Raw genomic sequence first — 18,039 nt, 5'->3', positions numbered from 1 at the left:
TGGTGGTGGCTGAGGGCGTGGAGGCATGGTTAGAGAATGGAGGTGTTGATCAGCCTTACCACTTGGGGAAAGTAACTGTTTTTAAGTCTGGTGATCCTGGCATGGATATTGCATAGCCTCCTCCTTGATGGGAGTGGGTCAAAAGAGTTCAGGAACAGGTGGCTGGGATTCCTCATGATGCTACTGGCCTTGTTCCGACACCTTTCTGTATTATAGGAGGGATGTGGATGGTTTAGAGAGGGTGCAGAAGGTATTTACCAGAATGCTGCCTGGATTAGAGAATGTGTCTGGTGAAGAAAGGTTGAGCGAGCCAGGGTTTTTCACTTTTGGAGTGAAGGAGGATGAGAGGAGATTTGATAGAGGTGCATAAGATAAGAGGTATTGATAGATTGGACAGCCAGTGCCCTTTTCCCAGATTGGAAGTTCCTAATATGGAAGGCCATACTATTAAGGAGATTGGTGGGAAGTATAGATAGATATCTGAGGTACATTATCCAAGCAAAGTGTGGTGAGACCATGGAACACCAGGGATGGTGGTGGAGGCAGATACTGTAGATTAGGGATACTTAGGAAACTCTTGGATAGGCACATAGATGACGGAAAATGGAGAGCCATGCAGGAGGGAGGCATTACATTGATCTTGGAGTAGGTTAAAAGGTCGGCATATCATCATGGGCCTAAGGGCTTGTACTGTGCTGAACTTTTCTAGGTTCTATTCCAGCTCAGATTAGTGAAGGCTTGGCAGAGAAATCCAGGCCAATACTTTTCTTTCCTCCCATGACCAAGGCACTGAGCCAAATTACAATGCATTTCTATCCCAGAGCAGTTAATTCAGATCGAAGTATCATACTAGTTCTAGACCACAAAACTGACAGTCAAAAATAGGATATTACCTGGGTGAGTCCCTCTCTCAATGGGGCCATAATGTACTATAAAGGAGCCATTTTCAGGTACAAACTCTTGGACAGCCCATTAGTCTTGGTCAGAAATGTCCTGATGTGAATGAATCAAATTGTTGTGTTTATTAAGATGTACTCACTTACTGAGTATTCAGAACCCAATTTCCTCTTGCAGGCGACATTATGCTCTAGAAAAGGCTGCATGCAAAGTATCGTGGCCCAGTTAGAGTCAGAAAGTGAAGACATACATCAGGTCAGTAATGAATCATTTTGGTCACATAATTGGGTAAGTCTGCAATGATTTTAATTGTACATTTTATCAGAAAAATACCTTCATTACAAGACAATAAAATACTGTAATTGTCACAGTGTTGTTAGAGTGTTTTTGGGGTTAGGACATATAGAAAATAACTTTAGCCTCCAATCTTCAGATCTGTATATGGACAGTAGATTAAATTTAAAATGCAGCTATGGATTTTATAAATTCAATGGATTCCTAAGAACCATGAACCACAGTTAAATGGAAGACCTGACGATGCTGGTTTAAACTCATTATTTGGGTGTCTTTAGTGTGGGTGGTGAGAGTGCGGTGTGAAGGCTGTGTTTAGTTCAAAGGAAATACTGTGGATGCATTGTAAATATGTAATGGTCCTGAATTGTCCTTTGACCTCTAGCATATAAAACGTGTAGTGTTGGGTCAAGCAGTCCTTTTTCTCAGAAAGGGTCTCAATGTGATGCCTGCTGTGTCTCATTTTGTTAAATAAGGAGACTGCTTCATATCTACCAGTACTTCTCTCCCGTGACTTCATGCAACAAGTGTCACAGAAGCAGTCCACTACATCCATTTCACCTACCTCAGCTTCTCTGCCTTTGTGGTCCATATGCAAAAGAATTATGTTAATCTTCGCATTCCATCATTCAACTTGCACAGGAAAGTGCAAGCTGGGTCCAAAGGGGCAAAAATGAGGGATCACTGAATTTAACTTCGATGGACTGTTCAAAAAGAGGTAGATTTAAAACCAAAGTCTGCCCTGAACTTACCCTGTTTTCACTACATGGATAGCTTGAAGATCAGCTTTAGTATTCAAGCAGTTTGGATTTTCAACAGATGTCAACTAGAATCAAATCCAAAATGTGTGGCTGGAATTCGGATTTAACTCTATTTCAATGCTAAAGATATGCTGTGTTCAACGCTAATGTCCACTTGTGAGTCATGGAGAACTTTGTAAAGTTGGGCAAAAATTAGATTGAACCAGCTCTATGGTATTTCATTACAAAGTGGTATCTATCAACAGCTTGGTCCTGCACTCCTGAAACATGGGCAGGTTGCTCGAAGGATCTACTGGTGGGCTTGCTCCTGGACCTGGCCAAGATGGCCATCCACAGGTCCAGGCAGCGGACAGTCCAGGGCTCTGCTCGGCTGATGACCTGTCCCTCTTTCGCGGATACTTTCATGCCCGGGTATCCTTGGAAAAGGAGCATGCAGTCATGATGGGTACCATGGGGGATTTTCAGGAATGATGGTCCCCCCCCCCCCAGGGAACTGAGTGTTTTATAGACAGTAATAATAATATTTTAATTTGAATCTGTTCACTGCTTTGTAAATATTTGATGTTTGTATTTTGTGTATTTTTATGTAAATAAGCTTTTGTAGTTTTGTTAAAAAATTGCCATGATGATGCTGGGAAATTACTCTTATGGAGGCCATGGTGGCTGCATGAAAAGCTGACGTAGAGAATGAGGGAATAAATGGGAGGAAGGGAGCATGGTGACATCCTGTGTGTTTGGGCACACAGCTCTGACCCTGATCAGCTGCTGGGTAGTGCCAAGCTACTGTGAGGTATAGGCTGTCCAAATGGCTGCAGCCAGAGAAGGGAGCACCACTGAATTATTATGCAGAGTGGTATGGTAGCGTAGCAGTTAGCGCAACACTACCGGCGTGAAGATCAGGGTTCGATTCCCACTGCTGTCTATAAGTAGTGTGTATGTGATTCCCATGACCACATGGGTTTCCTCTCACATTCCAAGGGTTAGGCTTAGAAAGTTGTGGGCATGCTATGTTGGGGCTGGAAGCGTGGCGTTACTTGCCCAGCACAGTCCTCTCTGATTTGAGTTGATGCAAACAATGCACGATAAGGTACATGTGACAAATAAACCTAATCTTTATCTTTAATGCTGACCAATAAAAATATGGCACACAAGAGATCAGTATTACAGGACAGCTTTATGAACTGCTGTCTCATTTCTGATCTCCACACCATTCTCTGGAGGCAAATGGTGAAGGCTGCAGGCCCACACTAAAGCTCCATTTTCTGGCAGTGGTAGATGAATCATGTGACCTGCGATGTCATCAGATGTGCGACTGGGCCAAGGTTTGCTGAATCAGCCACAATAATGCAACGGCCATTTTCCAAATGGATCTAATTTCACACAAAACTTAACTCTAGTATGACTTACATTAGCTAAAACTTTGAAGCCTGATTTGCATAAAATGTAGAAATTAGTCCAATTTCCAAGATATATTTTATAATAATATTATAAATGCAAATATAACAAGATATATATTTATGGAATCAGTCAGTTTTTGATAAATCTTCAGATTGTGATTTAGCTTTACACGCTTGCCTTTATTTACATAAGAAATCAGTGTTAAGAACAATTTGATTTATGAATTAAAACATTTATAATGGACTGGATGGGCTGAAGGACCTGATTCTGTGCTGTACTTTTTTATGACTCTATATGTCCCTAAGACTAGATGAAATCAGAGCAGTATTAGGCCATTTGACTCATCGAGTCTGCTCTGCTATTCAGTCATGTTGATTTTTTTTCAACTCCATTCTCCTACCTTCTCCCCATGACCCTTAAACCCCCCTCAATCAGTCAAGATCTTCTACCTTAAATACACCCAATAACTTGTCCTTCACAGACCTCTGTGGAAATAAATTCCACAGATTCTCCACCATATGGCTGATGAAATTCCTTCTCAGTTTTAAAAGGTTTTCCCTTTATTCTGAGGCTAAATTGGATCCTAGAAGCATCCTTTTCATGTCCTCTTCACCTATATGCATGTAGATGTAGCAGTGTGAGTCAATTTGATAATCTAGCCAAAGAGCAAATACTGTATATATTACTCCTTGTGAATGGCCAGGCTAATGAAAACCAAGTTTGAGTCTATTTGCTGGTCAGCATTTCATAGGATTGGCTTTACTCTGTGTGTAACATCCATGTCCTGTTCCAGGTTGTGGCAAGTATTCTGAGGAACCTTTCATGGAGAGCAGATGTCAACAGCAAGAGGATCCTACGGGAAGTTGCGAGCGTTAGCGCACTGATGCGGTGCGCCCTCAAAGCCAAAAAGGTGCGTTCTCTATCGACTAATTCACAATTCATTGCTAGTCTGGGTGTTCAATAAAGTATGTTGTGAACGAGTGCAAGCACCTTGGTAGAAGGAATAAATGCGTAGACTATTTTCTAAATGGGGAGCAAATTCAGAAATTGGAGGTGCAAAGGGACTTGGGAGTCGTTAATTTGCAGGTTGAGTTGCAAGTAAGGAAGGCAACTGCAATGTTAACATTCTTTTCCAGACGACTAGAATATAAGAGCAAGGATGCAATGCTGAGGCTTTGTAAGGGATTGATCAGACCGTGCTTGGAGTACTGTGAAATGTCTTGGGTCCCATTTCTATGAAAGGATGTGCTAGCATTGGAGAGGCTCCAGGGGAGGTTTAAGAAAAGAATCCTGGAAATGAAAGGATTAATGTATGAGGAACTTTTGATGGCACTGGGCCTGTACTCACTGGTGTTTAGAAGAATTAGGGTGGGATCTCATCGAAACCTACTGAATATTAAAAGGCCTAGATAGAATGGACATGGAGTGGAGTAGGGGAATCTAGGATCACAGAGCAGAGCTTCAGAATATAAACTCTTTAGAATGGGGATGAGGAAGAAGTTGTTTAGCCAGAGGGTGTTGAATCTGTGGAAGTGCCACAGTTAGTGTGAAGACCAAGTCATTGGATATATCTGAAGCAGAGGTTGATAGGTATTTAATTAGTAAGGGCATCAACGTCTATAGAGAGGGAAAGGTCATTCATTGGGCTAGAAAGACCTGTAACCATTCTGTATCTCTAAATAAAATAAATTAATGTTGGGAGAAGACCATCAATTCTCACTGATGGGTCCATGGTGGAAAGTATGAGCAGTTCCTTATTGTCCACATCCCAGAGGATATACTGTATCCTGGTCCCCCCATACTGATGCAATACAACAACGGCAGCCAACTGCTATTCTTCATTAGGACTTTGAAGCAATTAAGCATATCCCAAAAGACTCTAACAAACTTCTACAAAGGTACCGTGGAGAGCACTGTCTGTAATGGAAGTGCCAACGCACAGGATTGTAAGAGGGCTGTAGACAGCCAGCTCATCAGTGGCACAATCCTCCCCACCTTCGAGGACATTTTCCAAAGGCGGTGCTTCATTAAAGCAGCATCCATCATAAAAGACCCTCACCATCCCGGATATACATTCTTCTCATTACTACCATCAGTGAGGAGGCACAGGAGCCTGAAGACCAACAGTAATGTTTTAGGGCTATTGTCTTCCTCTCCACCATCATTTTTTTGAATGGTCCATGAACTCACGATCACTACCTCAGAATTCCCTCTTTTGCAATATTTAATTATTTTATTGTAACATATAGTGACTTGTTTAGAGTGCACACTCATGCTAATGCAAAACAACACATTTCACGACTTATTTCAGTGGCAATAATCCCTATTCTATTTTTGATTATATTTTAGATTAAGCATTCCCAACCTTTTTAATGCCATGGACCAATACCAGTAAGCAAGTGGTCTGTGGACCATAGGCTGGGAATTCCTGTTCTGGGTGGATCACTAGGGAGATGAGATAATAAGGAGATAAATTACTACACATTAAGGGGAATTAATACATGTACTGGGAGGGAAATCCCTAGGCTGAAGCAAATCTATAAGTATTAGAAAATGTTGCATTTAACATGCCGATGTCATGTTCAGTAGCAACGCAAAACAAGATGCATATAATATTGTGAATATAAAGTTGTCAGATTATTGAGACTGCTGTTTGAATTCTCTCACAATTTACAAGAGAAGAATTCTGTTCCAGTGAGCATAGCAGAGAAGGGGTACAAGATTGATTCAAAGTTCTGAGCGTAGGTTCGAGACATTGGGCTCTTTACAATTGCAACAGATTATGTGTGTATAAAGGATATTAAATCGCATGGAAAAGCTAAACCTAAAGCAATGCACAGAAAATGCTGGAGGAACTCAGCAAATCAGGCAGCATTCATGGAAGTGAACAAACAGACAATATTTCAGGCCAAGACTCTTCCTCAGGACTCAAAACCAATAGTTTAAGTTTAACCATATTGACATGGTAGGTTGAGATGGATATAAATTATGTAAAAAAATAAGATCATGGAGTTGTCTGGTGAAAATTCACACAAGAAATCAATGTCCTATTGAAGGGTCTTGGCCCAAAACATCGCCTGTTTATTCCTTTCCATTGATGTTGCCTGACCTACTGAGTTCCTCCAGCATTTTGTGCATGTTGCTCTGGATTTCCAGCAACTGCAGCATCTCCTGTGTTGACAAAAAAAAAACGAATGCTTGAATAAAGCTCTAAGAAGAGTAATAAGAACAAGAACACAGAGATTTCCAAAAGCTTTATGGGTGGATCTGGCTGGTCGAGCTATGGAGGATTGAATGTTACTGCCTTGAATGATTCTGTGAGTTCACATTCTGAATTTTGTGTTTTCATGTTTCTCTCAAGGAATCAACTCTCAAGAGCCTGCTGAGTGCCCTCTGGAACCTGTCAGCTCACAGCACTGAGAACAAAGTCGCAATCTGTTCCGTTGAAGGGGCACTGATTTTCCTCGTGGGTACTCTGACCTATAAATGTCAGAGCAATTCACTTGCCATTATTGAGAGTGGTGGGGGTATTCTACGGAATATTTCCAGTCTCATTGCAACAAATGAAGAGTACAGGTAACATTATCTTCTTAAAAATGGAGGTTAGGGTTGTGTGGTACAGTTAACTAGTGTCTGAATACATTAGCCACAGTCAAAGGTTTGTAAATTCACCTCTGTCTGGCGTAAAAAGCAGGATCTCCCAATGGCTGCTCTTTTCAATTCAATTTTCTATTTCTCATTCCAACATGCCTGTCTGCGAACACCTCCACTGCCATGATGAGGCCATACTCAGGTTGGAGGGGCAACGTCTCATATTCCATTTGGGTGGCTTCTGACTTGATGGCATGAACATAAATTTCTCTAACTTCTTGTAAATTCCCCATCTCTCTTTTTAGATAACCCATTCTTTTTTCTCTCTCTCACCCTTTCTCTTATCCTCACCTGCCCATCTCTTCCCTCATGGTGACCCTCCTCCTTCCCCTTATTCTATGGTCCACTATCCACGCCTATTAGTTTCCTTTTTTCTCAGCCCATTTTCCTCTTCCACCTAAGACCTGCCAGCTTCAGACTTCAACCCTCTACCTTACCAACCCACCTTCCTAATCACCTGGTCTCATCTATCACCTGCCAGCTTGTAATCCTGTCCTGATCCCCACTTCTGGCTTCTGTCCTCTTCCTTCCCAGTCCTGATCAAGGGGCTTTGCCCAAAACCTCGACTGTTTACTCCCCTCCAGCACTTTGCATGTGTTGTTCAAGTTTCCAAGCATCTGCAGAATCTCTAACGTTTGGGAATTCAGACCCTATTCAGGATGTGATGTTGAGGCTCTATAAGGCACTTGTGAGATCACACTTGGAGTAATGTGGGCAGTTTTGGGCTCCTTATTTTAGAAAGGATATATTGACATTGGAAAGGGTTCAGAGAAGATGCACAAGAATGATTCCAGGAATGAAAGGGTTACCGTATGAGGAACATGTGGTAACTCCTGGGCTGTATTCCTTGGAGTTCAGGAGAATGTGGGGGGTGGGGGGGGTGCGGATCTCATAGAAACATTCCAGATGTTAAAAGGCCTGAACAGGTGAAATTTGGCAAAGTTATTTCCCATGAGGGGAGTCTGAGACAAGGGGGCATGACTCCAGGATTGAAGGACGTCCATTTAGAACTGAGATGCAGAGAAATTACTTTAGCCAGAGGGTGGTAAATCTGTGGAATTTGTTGCCAGGAGAGGCTGTGGAGGCCAAGTCATTGGGTGTATTTAAGGCAGAGATAAGTAGGTTCTGGATTAGCCAAGGCATCAATGGGTATGGGGTGAAGGCAGGAGAGTGGGGATGACTGGAAGAATTGGATCAGCCCATGGTTCAATGGCAGAGCAGACTCAATGAGCCAAATGGCCTACTTCTGTATCTTATGGTGTTATACCAACACAAAATTCTAGTCTGAGATTCCAAGGCAATCCTATGGGAGAGTTGCTATGCATGAGGTCCTATGTGTAAATGGACCATTGAACTGAACTTTCTTTTGCCCACTTAGGTAGGCATAAAAAGATCCATGACCCTCTTTTAAAGAAAACAGTGGGAATGTTCTCCTGGAATAATCTAGCATGCACATGTATGTTTCAATAACACATAATCCAAATCTAGGCATCATCATATTCCAGATCATTCAGATTATGCAGTCCTGATGAAGGGTCTCGGCCCGAAACATCAGCTCATAATTCAACTCCATCAATGCTGCCTGATCTGCTGAGTTCCTCCAGCACTCTGTGTGTATTGCTCTGGATTTCCAGCATCTGCAGAATCTCTTGTGTTTATCTTCACATTACCGTTCGTTTAAGCTTGCCACATGCAAACTGGATGCTGCATTCAGTACATTATAAATGTGACGCTGCTGAGTCATACTTGATTGGCTGTAAATCCCCAAAACTCCCGAGGCTGTGAACAGGATGACAGAAATCCAAGTTTTTGTTCTTTTTATTAACTGAACTTCACACTACACAAGTATTTTAGCACAAACTGACAGCTCAATGGTTCAGATCGTTGATTTCTTCAAGTACCAACAAATATAAATAACATGTCCTCACTTTATGCAACAAGTACCATCTTTTTAAGGGCCTTCCATATGATGCTCACAACTTATAAAATCAATTAATAGATTAGTGAAATATAATACTCAATTGAGCTTTTAGATATGACTTTTTATGTTTTAAGATCTATTTATGTTATAGCATGTTGTAAAATACAACGCAATAAAGCCTGCTGAGGGGTCTTGGCCCAAAATGTCGACTGTACTCTTTTCCATAGATGCTGCCTGGCCTGATGAGTTTCTCCAGCATCCCGTGTGTGCTGCTTGTATTTCCAGCATCTGTAGATGTTCTCTAGTATGTAATAGAGCCATTGCTACACCAATAACAATTTGCCAAACTTAAGAGAAGTTTGGGTGGTTAGAGTTAGAGTCATTAACCACTACAGCACTGAAATAGGCCCTTTGGCCCATTTAGTCCTAGCCCTATTGATCTGCCTAATACTATCTGATGCACCATCAATAACTCTTGGAGACATGAGGCGAGATATAGGCTGGAAGAAAGAACAAGCAGCAAATGACCACCACACAACATCCTGGAGACTGAGGCTGGGGCTGTGCCTCCAATCGCCTTTATACCGGGGTCTGTGGGAGGAGCCACAGGAGCAGTCAGCGGGGGGGGGGGGGGGGGGGGATGCCAAACAGGTATATGTAGTTCACCACACTATCTACTCTCACCTGGACCACAGTAATGAGTAGAGTAGTGTTTTAGAGCATATGTTACTTAATTAACTGATAATTAAACATGAGTAGTCTATTAGATGCAGAAAGGAAAATATTCATATCAACTGAAACCTGCTATCTGTACAATTCTGGACTGAAATCTACAGTGAGCAGATTGCTATTTTGGTCTGTGCAGAGACTCACGAGAATATAAATCAAATTCCTAAAGTAATTTCTTGCTAGTAGCATAAAGGATGGTATATATATATATCGAGAGAGAGTGAGAGAGAGAGAGAGGGGGGAGGGGAGGGGGAGAGAGAGAGAGAGAGGAGGGGGGGGACGGAGGGGGAGAGAGAGAGAGAGAGAGAGAGAGGAGGGGGGGGACGGAGGGGGAGAGAGAGAGAGGGAGAGAGAGAGAGGGAGGGGGGAGGGAGAGAGGGAGAGGGGGAGAGAGAGAGAGGGAGGGGGGAGGGAGAGAGGGAGAGGGGGAGAGAGAGAGTGGGAGGGGGAGGGGGGAGGGAGAGAGGGAGAGGGGGAGAGAGAGAGAGAGAGAGAGAGGGGGGGAGAGAGGGGGGCGAGAGGGGAGGGGGAGGGGGAGAGGGAGTGGGAGAGAGAGAGAGAGAGAGAGAGAGAGAGAGAGAGAGAGAGAGAGAGAGAGAGAGAGACTCCTGAGCCTATAAATAGTCTGGTCCAGGCTATCAGTAATACTCCCAACAGCAGTGTAAAGGGTACAATGAGCTTGCTTTACAATGTTCCGTTCAATGGAAAGAGGTATTGCACCAGACAGATTTATCCATGGGACCAATGTGTCACTTGATTTTTCTGCACAGTGGAAATGCAAAGGGCATGAACATCAATGCGATTGAATTGAAAATAAAGCAAAAAACAGCTTGTTGGAAAGCATTCAGAAAATAAAAGTCTATTTCAGTCATTATTACGGCTCACTGATTTCCTCCAGCATTTTGTGTGTAGTATTAAGTTCTGTCTAATCGCGTCTCATGACGCGATTAAAAATCTTAAAAATCTAAACATTCCTAACTATTGATCAGATTTTGTGGTTAGAATTACATTAACAATAACTTCAGGATTCCAGCAGATGGATAATTAACTGTGACAATCAGAACCAGAATCAGGTTTAATATCACTGGCATATGTTCTGAAATTTGTTGACTTTATGGCAGCAGTACAATGCAATACATGATAATATAGAAAAAGTAAGTAAATTGATTAGAGTAAATATATAATAGTTAAAGGTAGTGCAAAAGCAGAAATAATAAAAATCTTCAAATTCCTCTCAGGACTGCAGTTCTCTCAGTTGACTCACTGTTGTTGGTAACCTTCTCCGTTGAAATCAAGGAGAATCAGTGAAATGATAAAATTCTGGAGTCAATGGCTCAATGGAGGGAAATGGATAACTGATGTCTCGAGTCAAGTCTCTTTATCTGCTCACCCAGAGCTGAATATTTCCTTCAGCATTTGTTTGTGTTTCTCTGGATTCCAGAAGCTGTAGTCTATTGTGTCTGACAAAAAATTCAGTCTTTTAAAGAAATTGCTGTAAAATATCATGAACATATTACACTGTTAAATGAGGTATAATTGTTTCCCACCCCGGGCCTTAATTAATGCATAACCTTAATATTATTTAAACAACAAAGAAGGTGCAGCAGAAATTTACTAGGACGTTGTCCGGTCTGGAGACTAATAATTCTGAGGAATGATCTGCAAGTCTGAGGTTGCTTTCTTTAGAATAAGGGAAACTGAAGGAAAATTTGACTGAGGTGTATAATTTATATTTCCAAGGTGAACAATTGTCAATGATTATCCCTTGCATAGAAGCAAGAGGACAATGAACTGTTAATTGTTGGAAGAGTTAGGCAGGAACTGGAAAATTTATTTGCTCTTATCAGTGAATGGCGGACTATGAGACTCCCTGCCTGAAATAGTGCTAGAGATATAAAACAATCCCTAACCTACCTACTAGGTAACATGGGCACTGTGGGCTGAATGGCCTCTTATTGTGCTGTAAGTTTCTAAGAAATGGACTATTCTTGCACTTTCATAACATTGCTTTAAAATGTAGACATTTTTGGATTGCTATCTGTTGGCTAGCTGTTGTACCATTAAAATTCAAACCCCTCATTCTGTTTACTTTATCTTTTAGGCAAATTCTCCGTGACTACAACTGCCTGCAGACCCTCCTACAACATCTGAAGTCTCACAGTTTGACCATTGTCAGCAATGCTTGTGGGACCCTGTGGAACCTTTCAGCTCGAAATTCAAAGGACCAGGAACTGCTGTGGGACCTGGGGGCTGTCAGCATGCTGAGGAACCTGATCCATTCCAAACACAAGATGATAGCGATGGGAAGTGCGGCTGCCCTGAGGAACCTGTTGACTAACCGCCCAGCAAAGTACAAGGATACTACCATGATATCCCCGGGCTCTTGCATGCCCTCTTTGTACATGAGGAAGCAGAAAGCACTGGAGGCCGAGCTCAATGCCAAACATTTAACAGAGACTTTCGACAGCATTGAGAAACTTAGCCCAAAGCATTCCAACATCAACAAGCCACTTAGGCACATTGAAAGTCTGGCCAAGGACTATGCTTCTGACTCTGGATGCTTTGATGATGATGAGGGTCCCAATATACCAACTGGATTAGAAACCGGAGGGCTGTCCATGTTGTCCATGTATCTGAACTCCTCCTTCCTTCAAGGGCAAGCCGTGTCCCGGTGCCGTAGTACTGGAAGATGCTCAGAGTCAGAAAGGGATCTTGACGGGAAACAAATGGATGCTCAGAAATTCAATCCTGCCACTGACAACGTGTCGATCGCTGCGGAGAGACTGGTCAACCAAATATCCACCACGGTGGCCAGAATTGACAAAATAGTGGAAGATATGTCGAACATGCACACCTCCTCAGAGGACAGCTTTAGCCTTAGCTCAGAGGATCAGTGCCTCGACTGGCAGTCTGCCTTAGATGACCTGAATGAACCCAGGACAAAGTCTTCATCACCCCGTCACCTTGCAGACACTGTGAACTTAGGGAGACGGGATACTCGTGGGAAAATGCAAGGCATCTTGGGTGCTAGGACAGACTACGCCAACTTGTCAAGTGATAGTCTGGAGTGTTCTAATAGCACTGGTGAATGTGACACAAAAAGTCAAATGAACTCATTGAAGGAACCCTCAAGTACAGAGCAGAAGGAAGAACTTCCTATGTATCAGAAAAGACCAACTAATCTGGACCTAAAGAATGGAGAGAGCCATCAGATGGATAGAAAAGATTCTGATGGACAGCCAAGTTCCAGAGAATCCAATACCTCATGGAATGATGTCTGGGGGCTAAGAAAAGCAGATGAGATAAGCAAGAAACAATTTTCACCCCTTTATGAAAGGACCCACATGCCTTCGGTCACAACAAGAAGCAGTCCTAGCCCAAGCCCAGGAAATTCCCTGACTCCTCAGAGTTCATCGAGCAGGAAACAGGCATGGGTGCATCCCGGACTTTCCCAGAGTACTAGAGATTTGAGTCAAGGCCTCTCCAGCACATCTGCTTGTACACCAGTCTCCAATGACCAGGAAACCTTACAAACTTACTGTGTGGAAGATACCCCAATTTGCTTTTCACGTTGCAGTTCATTGTCATCCCTATCGTCTGCTGAAAATGCTCTGGATGTACAAATTGGTAGTGAAAATGATGTTGACAGTGATTCTTCCCTGGAAATAATTGGCATAGAGAAAGAATCACCACTGACGGCCGAAAAGCCTATAAGTGATGAGTCTCTTGCCACAGAAGAGATGCAACTCAAGTCCAGTGATCATTCCTTTAGCATTGCATCCCAGCCTATTGAAATACCTTGTCCAAAGCATGAAAAGTTTTTGATAAGGAAAAGAGCCGCCTCCAGAAATATGGATTCCAGCCCTTCGAGTCCGTCAGACAATTATTTGCAAGAAACCCCACTGGTTTTAAGCCGGTGTAGTTCAGTTAGTTCACTTGGAAGCTTTGAAAGTCCATCAATAGTCAGTTCCATTCAAAGTGACCCCTGCAGTGAAATGGTAAGTGGTACAATCAGTCCTAGTGATTTACCCGACAGCCCCGGGCAAACCATGCCTCCGAGTAGAAGTAAAACGCCATTGCTGGACCAATTGGAAAAAGATGCCAGCCAAGCCAATAACCAATGGGACAGTGAGATGAAGAAGCACATGGATATCAATGAATTCAAGGAGCGTTTCCAACTTCCTCCAGATATTGACACAATGTTGTATTTCACGCTGGAGAAACCGAATGAAAACTTCTCGTGTGCGTCAAGCCTAAGTGCGCTCACCCTTCATGAGCCCTATATACAGAAAGATATTGAACTAAAGTTGATGCCTCTTCTCCAAGAAAAGAGCTGTTTCAACTGTCTGGCACAAGAAAAGAGGGAAGACATCAGGGAGGAACGGAGCGCTGATGGAATGGAGAAGGCCGACAAGTTGGATAGCATCTTGGAGAACTCTGATGACGACATTGAAATCCTGAAAGAATGTATAAACTCTGCGATGCCAACCAAGTTTAGAAAAGTGAAGACCTCACTCATTTCCGGCTTGTCCACTCAAGTCTTGCAATCGAAGAAGTCACTTCAGCTGCCCGTTTACATGCTATTGCCAGCCCATCCTCAGCTAGATCCAGCTGGGCACAGTACCTCCAAAAGTGACACCCTCAGAGAAGATTCCTCATACTCAGATTCTGTTGAAGGTACGCCGGTCAACTTTTCCAGTTCTGCCTCCCTCAGTGACGAGACACTGGAGTATCCTCAAAGGGAGTCACCCACCGTGGCAAAAGTTCAACCTAAAATAACTGAGAGAAGAGAACTGATTCCTGCAGAAGGACACAACACTGATGACCTAGAAGTACCAATATCGATCAGAATGCATGATAAAAGCCTTGAACAAGGGAATAAATATAACTTAAATAGAAATGAAGTGTGTCCCCATTCCAGCTCAATCCCAAGAGCTCAATCGCATTTTAATGTCAATCAAAGGGAGGTTCCCAAAAGAAATCAGAACTCTCTACCTCTGCAACAGTGTCAAAGCCACAATGTTCCTGGATTCCAGTCAGGATTCACTGCAAAGGTCTTAAGGAAGGAACAAAGTACACCAAGGCACGTGGTGAAATTGGATAAAAAGGAAGACAATTGTAAGAGTGCAGATGATGATGAGCAAAGAATGGACATTTCTGGTGGAGAATACATTCATGGAAACTATGCCTTTCAGTCCATGCGCCACACTACACCTACTGAAGAGGCTGTTTATTGCTTTTATGAAAATGAATCTTTAGATAGGTTAAGTGTCACAAAACAGAAAAACGGGCTGAAAAATGAGTATGAGGAAAATGTCATCAACCAAAACTTAGAAACAAAAAATGAACCAAACCACAACTATAAGACAACTACAAAGTTCAAAAATGCTGGTGTAATCAGTAAGAATGAGCGGGCGCTAATTACAGATGAAAGTCCACTTTGCTTCTCCTTTAGTTCCTCGCTGAGCTCCCTGAGTGACATGGAGTTGGAGGACTTTCAAACGAAGACTCGCAAGTCGTTTGTAAAATCAAGGAAAAAGTCTCAAAATTCCACTTCCAAGTCTTTCAGCCATGGATACTCATCCATGCCGACAACAAGGGATAGCTCCCCAAGCTCACTGAGTTATGATTCTGAAGATGATCTCCTGCAGAAATGCATCAGCTCAGCAATGCCAAAGAAGAGGAAGCATTCTTCAAAGAAATCTGAGAAGTCTGCAAAGCAAAGCCAAAAGGGTAATGCACAAACCCACACTGGTGTGAATGTTGCCTGGGATTCGCAGCAGAGGAACGATACAAGCCGAGACCTTTGCAGCTCGTTGTCAGATCTGACGTCTCCTGACCTGGAAAGTATCGAGTGGGAAGCTATTCAAGAAGGTGCCAATTCCATAGTCACTAGTTTGCATCAGGCGGCAGCCTGTCTTTCAAGGGAACCTTCCTCAGAATCGGATTCTATTCTATCGTTTGTGTCAGGGTTGTCCATTGGGTCAACACTCCACTTTACGCTCGAGAGGAAGGACAAGAAAAGGACACAGAAAGAGCAAACCCATGACTTAGAGGGTGCCGAGCGTGCTGCTAAGGAAGGGAAGAAAGTAAATGATCACAAAGCAACTGCAGGTAAATCCTCCAACACTAACAGAGGTTCAAACATACCTAAGCAACCATCCCGGGCAGTAAGCTTACCTGTGATCTTCAGAGGAAGGACCGTGATTTACATGCCTGATATGTTGAAAAAGTCCAATAATGCCAGCCTTTCTTCAAAGAAAGCAATACCTAAGAACAACACCCCTAGCAAAAATCCTAACCAGACTTTTAGGTCTCGAAGCTTGCATAGACCTGGACAAACAACAGAGAAAGCTGACACAACCCTACTAAAACGAAGTGTAACTCCACCTGCAAGAATACCAAGGGGTCCTTCGAGGGGATCATCAAGGAATTCAACACCATCCAGGCAGCCCCAGAGGAATTTAACAACATCGGTACAGTCCAATAAGCAAGGAGCAAATGTAACAAAAACCAGCATCAATAAAATTGACCAGAAACCGAGACCTCAAGTCACTTCCTTGCCTTCCACTCCAAATATTAGATCTCCATCATCAGGGAAAGTCACTCGAAGGTCACCAGTCCAAACATCAAACAGTCAGGTACCATGTAAGCAAATAACTCCAGTGAAAAAACTGCCGACCTTTCAAAGGAATGATACTGCCACGCCAAATAAGAACCAAGATTCGAAGAAGGTCATGCCTCCAAACAGGCTGGACCTGGTGAGGATGTCCTCAGCAAAGTCAAGTGGCAGTGAATCAGATAAGTCTAACTTTGTGCGCCAGCTGACATTCATCAAGGAGTCCCCCGGCCTTCTCAAGAGGCAGAAGTCTGAAGCTTCTTCATCTGAGTCGGTCTCATCATTGTCTCAGTCTGCATCACCAAGGAGAAGCAAATCAGATTTTCAGGCAGCTGTCTTGCGTTCTACACAGTGCCAGGGCCTAAAGGTTGCCAAACCAGTCTCTAACATTAATGTGAACGAATACAAGGTCGTATGCAAAGAATCAGCACTCCGGAATGAGAAGCTGTTGAGGAGACCAAGCTCAGAAAGCCCCTCGAGGCTCCCTGTGAAAAACAGCGTGGCCTGGAAGAATGAGCACTTTAAACGATATTCATCTTCCCCTCACATCAACGTGTTACAGCGGGCAGCAAGTCCATCTTCCATTCGCTCAGCGTCATCAGAATCCAGTGACAAGACCAGGAGCGAAGAGGAACCGCGAAGAGCTGGGAGACTTGCCAAACAAAATGAACAACAGCTGAGAAATAATCAGCCCAGCTTAAAGGGAACATGGCGAAGAATCAAAGATGAAGACATTCCATATTTTCTCAGCAACTCTCTCCCACCTTCTGCAATGGCACTGGTAAATAAATCAGAATCTGAGCAACTGCCAGGCAAAATGGGAGCCATGGAAACGAGAACCAGTGATGCTTTCGTGCAGACTGAAGATTTTCCAATTACAAAAACAAATTCAAGCACATCACCCACATTGGACCTTGTCCCTCACCTTCAACAAGCTATTCCCAGGAATACCAGGAGCAGGCCATTTATTGGGAAAAGCTTAGAGACTATATATGGCATCCACTCAGCCGAACAGGAACCTGATGCAGTGTTACTTATGAGGAACAATATAACCACATCCTCTGAGACTGAGAGCCACACTACAGCCCCAAGTCATATGCATTTCAATTCTAGTCGACATGGTTCTCCAAGTAGAGCCGCTCGAGTGACTCCTTTCAATTATATACCCAGCCCCAAGACAATAAAATCAGACAGTGGATCTCTCCAGCCACCTCAGATTCGAGCACCTATTATTAATGAGAAAACAGTGGCTAAGGTGCAAAGCTGAAAGCCAAATGGAATAATGGCTTAAGTACTTGATTGTTTTGCATTTTTTCACTTTGAGTGGTAAAATCTATCAATGGTGCATTCATCCATAAACGTACACCAAGCACATTGAGGTACAAAATGCATGCATCATATACTTTAGTTCTACCATCACCCATCTTATTATGGATTATCAATCGACTAGAAGAGGTTACAAGGTGAAGTACCTCCACCTGTGACATTACCTACAAAGTTAACACTCACCTGTTACTATTAGTTGACTGCAACAAATGGTGATACACAGCAGCAAGTGATTCATTTGCATTTGTGAATATAAGAAAAGGCATTGTTCCAAGGATAAGGTGTCATGCAAACTTTGATCAGTCTCAGCGCAAGTTGGCCTCTGAAAATATTAGTTAACTAGTTAGGTGGCTAACACACATGATTAATCAGAGATTCTGAGGAGTTCATAATTGAGTTCCTTCAGGAACAAAGATAATTAAAATCTATATATACGTATATATAAA

General features: G+C 42.9%; 1 protein-coding gene across 1 annotated transcript in view; it reads left to right on the top strand.

Moving 5' to 3' along the window:
- apc2 (APC regulator of WNT signaling pathway 2) overlaps positions 1 to 17,534 on the top strand; it is a 233,285-nt gene extending 215,751 nt beyond the window's left edge. The window contains exons 12-15 of the mRNA XM_059990792.1: positions 1,075 to 1,152; positions 4,141 to 4,257; positions 6,709 to 6,923; positions 11,750 to 17,534. Coding sequence (XP_059846775.1) covers positions 1,075 to 1,152; positions 4,141 to 4,257; positions 6,709 to 6,923; positions 11,750 to 17,534 — 6,195 coding nt within the window. The remainder of the gene's footprint in view (positions 1 to 1,074; positions 1,153 to 4,140; positions 4,258 to 6,708; positions 6,924 to 11,749) is intronic.
- Positions 17,535 to 18,039: the final 505 nt, after the last annotated feature.

This window comes from Hypanus sabinus, chromosome 16 (genome assembly GCF_030144855.1).
Source record: "Hypanus sabinus isolate sHypSab1 chromosome 16, sHypSab1.hap1, whole genome shotgun sequence".
In the NCBI taxonomy this organism is placed as follows: Eukaryota; Metazoa; Chordata; class Chondrichthyes; order Myliobatiformes; family Dasyatidae; genus Hypanus; species Hypanus sabinus.
This window is presented reverse-complemented; position numbering and strand designations above follow the sequence as displayed.